Below are 10,482 nucleotides of genomic sequence, written 5' to 3'. Positions count from 1 at the left end.
TTTAAATTAATTTATATAAGAATTAGAAATTTTTTGGAGGAATTAATATAATCTTTTAAGAAAATGTTTTTTTATAAATAGTTGATTCGTTAACTAGTCTTAAATTACAAATAAACTTATTTTAATTTTTAAACCGTTGGCTAGAAATAGCCCCCCTCGAGCCTTATATATCTTCTACAAACCATGATCTTGCTTTCCTCTAACCATTCACCAAACACATGTTTATTCTTTTCTTATTAAGAAGCACAATTTCCACAACCAATGTTCTTTTCAGGAAAATATTATTCCTTTCCTTTTTTTATTCACACTCACTTTCGCTTGCCAAGCAAAGAATAAATACCCTCTTTCTTTCTTCTAATCATCTTTACACAACTTACTGTATAACTCGTAATTTGTTCAATAGTTTTAAATCATTTTTGTATTCCAATGAAATAAAAAACTTTCATTCATCTTAAACTACCTATTTTCATTTCTTCAAATGTCATATGAAAAGTTTACTTAAAAATTAGGAATATTTCAGTTTTTTGGAATGAAATGTTGTAATAAGTTATTCAGCCATGAAAATATAACAAATACTTTTTTCTGTTAGTATTATGCAATGAATAAAAAAGATTTCGTATGTTTCTTATCTTAATTATCTTTTTTTTTCTTTTTCTCTTGCCAAGCAAAGAACTTAGCCTCTCTTTTCCTCCCCCTCTCTATATATGTGGGTTTTGGCTCATTGTTTGCTTATGCAAAGCAACCAAGTAAAAATAAAACAAACAGTTCAACTGAGTTTCAATCTAGTGCTTCTCAATCTGATCAAACTTTTTTTTTCATTCACAACCTATTTTTATCCTTTATTTACACCTTTGCGTTTCTGAATTGAAAAAAACCAAAAAAAAACTCCTATATTTTCTGCATATTTTAAGTTTGCTTTTAACTACCCTGCGTTTCTTTTTTGCTATAACGTTTTTAAAAGATTTGTTTTCTTATTCCGTTCAAATTTGTTCTTTATTATACATTTCTAAATGTCCTGTTTTCCAAACAACTAAAAAAAAATAAAAATAAAATTATTATTTTATTATTTCCTTCCAATTTGTTCTCCTTTGTGTTTTTAAACTTGTTATAAATTTAAAAATTAAATTAAGTAAAAGAAAAGTACCCCACTCTGAGTGCAGGATCCTCACCTTTTGGAAACCATTATCAAATCAAACTCTGAATAGGTACAAGCTTATAATAAGAAGGAAACAAAGACTCAATTACTGGTACGCAATTCAAACAAGCTGTTCTATAATAATATTGTATATTTGTCGTTGTTTCTTTATGTATGCTTTTGTTAATTAAACATTATTGTTACTGTTTATTCTTTATTGCACTTATTTGTTTCAGTATTGAAATATTATGAAACATCAAAGTTCTTTTTCTTTAACAAAATATTCCTTTAGTCTTCTTCTCGAAGGTTGTATTTTTTAGTTGTACGAGGAAGATGGTATTCTTTAACATGAAATAATAATATTCCTTATTGAATTCCATTAATCTTTTGCATCATACTTAATTTCATATGATAAAAATATTTGAATTTATGTTTTCATTATGTAATTAGAGTCTTCACATCTTCAAATCAAACACTACTAACTTCTATTACAAATCATGAGTTAGATATTTGACTTTATAGGTATCAGTTGTCATGAAGTATAAAACAACAAACACTAATCCAAACCATTTTGTGTTTCTTACACACGTCAATTTTGTGTTTCCTTTTCTACTTCTATGTTTCCTCTACTTTTCATGTCAGCAACACCACCTTCAACTGATGAACTCCATTGTTGTATAAAGCTTCCTTTACCAGCAACATTAACACATGTTAAAAAAAATATAAAATAGGGGAGAAATTGGAACAGAGAGAGGGAAAGTTAATGGGCGTTTTCATAAGGGAATACACAAGATGAAGAGATTAAGGTTTAAAAGAGATTTTGAAATTAAAAAGTGAGTAGGAAACTAGCATCTACCTAGTTTTGAATAAATATATTAAGTGCTCTAATCCTTTTACAAAATATACTCCAATGAGACCGGTTCTCAGTACCAGAGAACATATTTATTTGCCAAAAAACCAGATTTACACATTGCCCAAGTGTTTCAAAATATTGCTACTGACCAAAGTCTTTTGGCTATACAACACACTAATCTTACTTTTTCAGCTCCTTCTAAATGGGTTTGTGTTGCATCAGCTTTGAATATCCTTTGTTGCAGAGTGTGGTTCCATGAGCTGACCCTTAGCTGACATCTGCATTGACATCTGTATTTGAGTGAGGACAATCATTTGCTTTGTTGTTCATTACTTTAGTCCTGTTTCTCTCTCCTGGTGGATGTTATCTCTGGTTTCCTTGGCGAGACTCCTTCTATGCCTTCCACACTTAACAACTGCTTTGGTGTTCTTCTTGGTTACCCCTATCTAGGAAATTGCTCTGTTCACTCTCCAAAGGTTATCATTTAAAAGAGTTTCATCTTCTAGATGGTTTGTGTCTTTAGTTTTGCTTCTGTTCACAGAAAATGATCTACATAGAATGTGAAAAATCTAGTCTAAATAGTCTGATGCAGATTAAATTATAGAAGCATTGTTTTTTTTTATCAGCAATAAATAAATAAAATTAAGAGGATAATTCAGGAGTATCCCAACCCGTATACATCAACCACATAGTTATGGCTTAGGAGAGACAACCATTGTGTGGCAAAACCTGCTTAAAATAAAGCTGTAACCACAGAACAACAAACCAATTTGCACCATCATGACAGAGGACCTACACGGTTATGACAGCAACCAAAATAATTGCTACACAAAAACAGCAGTACATTCTACACCTTGGTATCCAAACACCGCTACACCGCCTTGGCCTCACCTACATCCTCACCTTCATCCACAACCTATACTTCCTACCTTTCTCCTTTATACCATTACCCTTCACAAAATGACCTCCACGCCTCTCTTTATCAACCTAATATATTGGTCAACAAAGAGAGCAACAAAGAATGACCAGCAAAAGACCACCAAAACAACATATAGTCATCTACTTATAACTCCAGCTCTACTTAACCTCACTATCCATCTCCAACACCTAAAATTTTTGCCATTCCAACCAGCAGCCACACAAGCCCTTATGTTCATAGCCATCCACTTCAAACCAGCCAGGAGCATGATGTAGCACTAGATAATGCGCCACACTTCCCCACTAACAGCAGGACAGTGTCTTGCACTCACTGCACGACAGCAACGCTCTACTGCTCCAATCTGTTTTTGTACATCCTGCTAAAAGCCTTACTTCAGCTGCTGCCACACCTGGTGTGCGTGACACGACTCCAGAAGCAGCTGCCACCTCCACAACACTTTCTTTGACCTCGAAACGGGTTACAGCACCACATATTCCCGCTGTCCAGATATACTCTCTCATGCCCCAAGGGAACTCAATCCTATTCCATAACAGGGTCCTACCAAACCAAATACTTCACATGGAGAGCCTAACAGTCTAGGTTCTCCAAATCCATCACCTCTGAACAGTACAAGAAAAAAGAGTGCGTCCTCCTTCCAATTAGCAGCTTTTAATGCAGATTGTTGGATTGGTCAACAAAGGAATAAGAGAACGAATGCGCTTTATACTTCATCCACAACCAAGACTTGAGTTGAGCCCTCTGAAAAATCTCCTCTGCATCTACTACCCCTTGCTGAAAGGTAATCAGGTTCCTTTGATCCCAGATGCATCTAATGACGTTTGCCCATACCCCTTTCCAGATTTTATTTTGCTTGTTGCTAGCTTGAAACAAGTGGAAACTTTGGAAATGCAGCCTTAAATCATTATGCTAGACGAAGGAGATATCTACCCAACGCAAACATAGAGACCAAACCCGTTGGGCATGATGACACTCCAAAAAGAGATGTTGACAAGTCTCCTCCTCTAACTGACACAAAGGGCACACCGTTGAGTTCAACATCACCCCTCTCCTACTCAAACTCACTCTTGTAGGAAGTTTACTCAACAATACCCTCCAGGCTGTCACTACCACATTTGGGAACGCCTTCACCTTCCACAAGAGCTTATACACTTCACTTTGGTTGCCTCTATCATGCTTAGCTAAACACTCATAAGCAGAGTTCACCGAAAACAACCCCGGTACCTCCTTCCCCCACACTTGGATGTCCTGGACATTCTTTTTCAGAGTGACCCCAGATAGGAGCGCAATAAGATCCCTCTCCAGAGATGACTCCCACTCAAATCTATCTCTCTTCCACCTCATTCTCCATCTCCACTCTGAGTCAATCCATTCTCCTAACTCGCCCACTGTTTGGCCTTGGTTTAGAGATAGTGAGTATAGTCGTGGAAACAAGGATTTAAGGTCAACACTTCCTACCCACACTTCCTCCGAGAATTTTACTTTGTCACCATAGCCTATTTCCCAGCCTAGCTCTTCTTGAAACCACCCTTTACCTCCTCCCTCCTTACACATCTTAGAAAGGTCTCTCCACCACCAAGACTGGGATTTGACAGGTGTTTGACTACTATCAATTCCCAGATTGTATTTGGATTCCAACAACGTCTTCCACCTTCCCTTTTCTTCCGAAACACACCTCCATCTCCATTTAGCTAGGAGAGCTTGATTAAACAAGCGTATATTCCTACACCCTAACCCTCCCTCCTCTTTTGGTCTGCATACGTCTTTCCAACTAGCCCAAGCAATTGGCTTAGACAGTTTCCCCCAGTCCCACAAGAATCTTGTTTGAATGCTTATAATCCTTTTACACACCGAAACCGGTGCTCTGAACAAAGAGAGGTAGTACAATGGGACGACAGTTAGAACAGAGTTATAGACAAATCCTCCCTGCCAAGGATAAGAACCTCCCCTTCCAAGCACTGAGCCTTGCTTTAAGCTTGTTTAGAACTGGTTCCCAGAACTGCTTCTTCCTTGGGTTCCCTCCCACCTCCAGTCCCAAGTACTTGAAGGGTACCTCCATCTGAATGTAGTTCAAAATCTTAGTGAAGCATACTACAACATTGCTTTGTACATTAATACCTGCTAGCCTTGATTTATGGAAGTTAATCCTCAGTCCTGAGGCTAGCTCAAAGCCCCTCAGAATGGCCTTCAAGGTTACCACATTGTCAATGGTATCTTCACAGAGAAAGAGAGTGTCATCTGCGAACTGGAGAATACACATCTCCACCTCCTGCCTTCCTATCTTGAGGCCTGTCAACATATTAGCCTTCAAGGCTTGTCTTACTAACCCTGCAAGGCCTTCTGCTACCACTATGAAAAGGAAATGAGCTAGGGGGTCGCCCTGCCGCAACCCTCTAGATGGCTTAAACTCTTCCGTAGTGCTCCCATTGACTAACAGAGACACAATGGCTGATTCAAGGCATCCTCTGATCCACGAGATCCATACATTATGAAACCCCATCCTGTGTAGCATATCGTAAAGGAAATCCCATCTGACCGAGTCGTATGCTTTCTCAAAGTCCACCTTTAAACAAATGTCGCTTCTCCCCTTTTTCCTGATATCTTCCACCACTTCATTGGCCATGAGCACACTATCTAAGATCCCTCTGCCCTTTAGGAAAGCTGATTGGCTTTCATCTATTATTGTAGGCAACACCTTCTTCATTCTACTTGCCAGCACCTTTGTAATGATGTTATAAATGACACCTACCAAAGAGATTGGTCTATATTGCTCAAGCTTAGAGGGGTCCCTCACCTTCGGGATTAGCGCAATAAACGAAGTGTTACAGCCTTCGGGATGTTCCCAGTCGCATGAAACAAAACCATTGCTTCCATTAACTCCTCTTTAATTAGGTCCCAGCTTTTCCTGATAAAGTTGAAATTGAATCCGTTTGGACCAGGACTCTTAGAACCTTCGCACTGCCACACAGCGTCCTTAATCTCTTTCTCAGTGAAACCAGCCACCAGCCCCTCATTATCCATCATGGTTAGGGTCTTAAACTCTACCTCATCCAACCTTACCCCTAAATCTTTCGTAGCATTGAACCTAACTTCAAACAACTTCTTTGCCTCTAATCGGATAGTGCCTGGTTCCTCACACCATCGGTTCCCCACCTGAACGCCCTTCACTTCATTCATGAGCCTTCTCCACCTCAAAGATGAATGAAAGAACCTAGTACACACATCCCCGCTCTTAAACAAACTTGCTCTAGCCTTTTGGCATATAAGATATTCAAGTTTTTTATCGTTTTCTACCAAACGGCTAGTCAACTCCATTCTAGTTAACCTTTCACTTTCCTCAAGGTCCCCATTACAGTCTCTATTGTCAAGATCCTCCAACTCCTGTAGGATCCTTCTCTTTGTGGTATGAAGGTTGCCGAACACCTCCCTGTTCCACACTTTCAGATCTGACTTGAGAAGTTTCATTTTCTCTTTCAGTTTTGCTATTCCGTTCCCCTGGACTGAGAAAGACTTCCATTTATCCTTAACCATGATGTTGAACCCATTCTCCTAGAACCAAGCATCAATCGATCTAAAGGGTTTGGGTCCCCAGTCCTTCTCCACGGATTTAATCACCAGTGTGCAGTGATCAGAAACCTCCCTTCGAAGAACATACTGTTTGCACATAGGCCACTTCTGTACCCATTCTTCCGTGACTAACGCTCTATCAATTCTGCTCTTAGCTGTTCCATCAGGTTTAAACCACGTAAACTTCTTACCAACCAAAGGTAGGTCAAACAAGGAATTGGATTCAATGAAATTGTTGAAGCCAGATATCTCTCTTGACTGATCACTCCTATCCCTAATACCTTTCCTTTCACTTCTACTTCTCACAACATTAAAGTCACCACAAAAGCACCAGACTCAATCTGGTGAAGCCAATTTGGCATTGGAGAGCTCCTCCCATAAGGTCTTCTTTGCATTCAATGCACAAGGGGAGTAAACATTGGCCACAACACACCTAGAAGACGATTTTAGATGTTGACCGATGACCACAATAAAACCTTTCCCCATCAGGTGATTTTCATAGCTAAAGACTTCTTTATGCCACAAGGACAACAGGCTTCCACCCCCCTCTTCCCCTTTATTGTGAATCCAACCTACTTTATTATCACCCCACCAAGAGAAGCACCTAGCATCCGAGATTTCCTTAGCTTTTGTTTCTTGTACACACACAAAGTCTGCCTCCTCCTTACCTACTAAATGCCTTATGTACCTTGTTTTGGTACCTCCCCCCATACCTCTTATGTTTAGATTAACAATAATCATAAAAAACCTCCCTTCTTCCCGTCCTCTATACTTCTCATAAACTTCAAATCTCTTTCCTCCATACAAGAGTACTCATGAACAACCTCCTGTTCGTCCTTATGACAGATTATCCCTACTTTCCTACTAATTCCCCACAACTTAGCCGGTTCCACTAGCGATTCAGGATCGCGTAGCGTTAGATTACAGTTATCAATATCTCCGTCCGAAAGAGAAACTGCTGCCATATCTTGTCTGGAGTGAGAAGAAATGGCACCCTGCGGGTATTTGTTGTGTATTTGGACTGATCGCCTTGGATGCGACTTAGAGACTTCCAATTCAACAAGGCCTTTGATCTTGTGGCGCCGCTGGTAGGATTTTAAAAATCTTCCTGCTAGCCCAACATCTTCTCCTCCGCAAAGTGGCTGCTCAGTACCAATTCCGTGAGTTCCTAGACCATTTACATCGCCCTGGGGTTCGGATATGGTGTGACCAAACTGCACCCCTTGTTGCTCCAGCGCCTTCTTCGTCGACCCACTCTCCAATTCCAGAAGATTGATGTTGCAGGCTTCCATTTCAGCACACGTGGTGTTCCGCTGCTCCTGCAAAGTATTCATCTCCAAACCCCGTGGATACCCATGGCTTCCTTTGGGATGATTTCTCGCCTCACACTCGGACCTAGGACCCGCTACCGATTGTCCAGAACCTGACCTGAAATTATCCGCTCCCACACCCGCCTGCACCACTTCCTCTTGGGCTTCCTTTCTAACTTGGCCCAAACCTAGCATATTCACGTTCTGAGTGCACATACTTTCAATATTCACTACTAAACTAGCTAGCTCAGCATGTGCATTAATACTAAAGCGGGAAATTGCACAGGCCTGGACAGGGTCGTTGCCAAAATCAGGTTCCACAAATGTCTTCTGCCTTTGACTTACCTCCTTAGTGAAAGAATTTCCACATTTTCCCTGACACGCGTTATTCTCAGAAGAGAGCTCCCCAAAACGAGCATTTGATCGTTGCACCCGACCTCCTTCCTCCGTCCACCCTACCCTCCGCCTGACGCTCTTCTTTGGCCCTACGGTCGTACTCCTCCTCGCCGCTTTTCACCGAGAAAGATGATTCTTCCACGTAGGTTTCAGTTGAAGAGATACTATCTGAAGAGTCATAGTTGCAGTGTGAGCCTTTGCATTGGCTTGCTACGGCCACAGGGTGTTCCTCCTCGATAGAGATGCTTATAGATTGGTCATTTATCCTTATCTTCCTTGCCACCCTAATATACCGATTATTCTCGATTCTAACTTTCAGATGTGCAAACTCAATGTTTTCCCACATCAGTGTGAAGTCGTCAATATCGATAAGAGTAGCTATGTCTCCAACCACTCTAGCGAAGCACTCCTTGTTCTAAAGGGAAATTGGTAGGCTAAAGCACCTTACCCAAACAACTCTATGGCTCACTGTGAATGCTGCAGACCATGGCTGGATGCTAACAAAGACACTATCAAACCAGTCTCTATTTAACTTTATCAACTCCTCCATATTCTCCCCTCATCTTGGCGTTAGGAGGGCGAAGTTGTCCCCATCAGTCTCACCCTGAACATACTCATACCTCCTCTAACAAAATTCTTCACCCAACTGTTGAGAGTCCATCTCCGCCTTGTAATGACCAACCACACTTTCCTCCATCCACGGCAATGATTGTTTTTTCGTAGTAAGAACTGGTCCCTTCCATTCCCACCGCTCGTGTCCTCTAACGGCATCCGCAAAAGATTTTTTTCCCCTCTTCTCCACCCAAACCTCCTTCCCTTTGTTTAGCATTCTTACCTTCGGTTCCACTCTCTCCGTCACCCCGTTCATCTGCCTTCCCATAGCCAGAGAACTTCTGTTCTTACCTTCCGCCCTAGGCGATTCCATTCGACTTCGGTGATACTTCGGTAGATTCACAAAGAGCTTCCTACTACCAATGTAAATTTGGTCGAGTTCCTTCTCCAGATTCCCCACATTCTTCACATCAAACAACCTCACAAACCCAAATCTTTTGCCCCACTTGTTAAGCCTTCTAGAAATAAAAACTTCTTTCACCCTTGCCCATCTTTGGAAGATTTTGAACATGTCCATCTCACCAAACCCATTGGGGAAATTCGAAAAGAAAAACGTTGTAGAGTTACTAGGTTGGAGAGATGGTTTCCAGCGAGATCTCTGACCACCCTGCCTATCTGAAGGGTACACTTTGCTACTCCCCTCTGCTCCCCACACTCGCACTCTGCGGCTCCCCGCTCCATCCATTTTTTAGTAGACTGAGAGATGAAATAGATAATGTCCTAGGGTCACATGAATCAATAGATGCAGATTCTTATTCAAGTTAGGACAAGTGTCTTCTGAGATACCCAAGATCCTTCTTCCTCCTCACATCTTCTCACATCACACACACATGTGATAAGGTTTCTCCAATGTTTTTGCAATTTCTTGATATAGAGGCAGTGTAGTTGCACCATTGTACCGTGAATTGTGTTTGGGAGGACAACAATGAGGTAGCATTTGAGTTGGTTATAGAATCATCAGTAAGTTTATCACAAATAAGCAGAAAGTTTACCACTAATTGAATATGATGCCAAACGATAACATTACTTGATAAAACAATAGATTTTGCAGTTTTCCACCCTACTGGTGTAATCTAACCCCACCCTAATACTTGTACTTCAATTGCATATATGTATTATGGTTCAACCCAATCTAGGATTACTAGAGTTAGATGTTGACACGGTTGCCAACATGATACACTCAATTGGGTATTGGACCCAATTTGAAATTGAGAAGTGTGCTTTGAGGGATCTTCTTTTTCATCCAAGTCCAAGTTTTCAGTTGTGCCATAATAAATATCTCTTTTCCATAAACTCATTTTTAATAACTACCCTTCTCCTCTCCTTCTTTTTTATTTATATCTAACTAGCAAATCAAATAACTAACTCATGACTATTCTAATTCTAACTAACTCCTCCTCTATGCGTATCCTAACAGTTCCTTCTTGCAAGCAGGCCTAAGTATTCGAAAGGCATTTCCAGTGTAAAACCTCGGAAAATATTTCTATTACATTCTTATCTACCCCTAATGGTTCTCTTGTGGAAGTTCACCTAATTCAAAGCACCTAAGTATAGTTTTGATGGCCAGAATGTTTTAGATTGGTTCACACATAAACAGTGTGTTGTCAATAAATTGTAGTAATTTGACCTCAACATTATTTTCCCCTATATTTTCAATCCCGTGTATAGCTAT

General features: G+C 40.3%; 2 protein-coding genes across 2 annotated transcripts; both read right to left on the bottom strand.

Moving 5' to 3' along the window:
• Positions 1–2,643: 2,643 nt before the first annotated feature.
• Positions 2,644–5,629, bottom strand: LOC137823669 (uncharacterized). The gene is made up of 7 exons (XM_068628892.1): positions 4,869–5,629; positions 4,018–4,789; positions 3,867–3,976; positions 3,300–3,447; positions 3,080–3,154; positions 2,918–2,975; positions 2,644–2,717 (listed from the first exon to the last, which is right to left on the bottom strand). The coding sequence occupies exons 1-7, from the start codon at positions 5,627–5,629 to the stop codon at positions 2,644–2,646; spliced, it is 1,998 nt and encodes a 665-aa protein (XP_068484993.1).
• A 98-nt stretch (positions 5,630–5,727) lies between these two features.
• LOC137823668 (uncharacterized) lies at positions 5,728–6,456 on the bottom strand. Its single transcript, XM_068628891.2, has one exon. It carries the CDS (start codon positions 6,454–6,456, stop codon positions 5,728–5,730), a length of 729 nt encoding a protein of 242 aa, XP_068484992.2.
• Between the last annotated feature and the right edge of the window lie 4,026 nt (positions 6,457–10,482).

Source organism: Phaseolus vulgaris, chromosome 8 (assembly GCF_051622355.1).
Source record: "Phaseolus vulgaris cultivar YP4 chromosome 8, ASM5162235v1, whole genome shotgun sequence".
NCBI lineage: Eukaryota > Viridiplantae > Streptophyta > Magnoliopsida > Fabales > Fabaceae > Phaseolus > Phaseolus vulgaris.
Note: the sequence above shows the minus strand (reverse complement) of the source record. Positions and strands in the feature narration are given on the sequence as shown.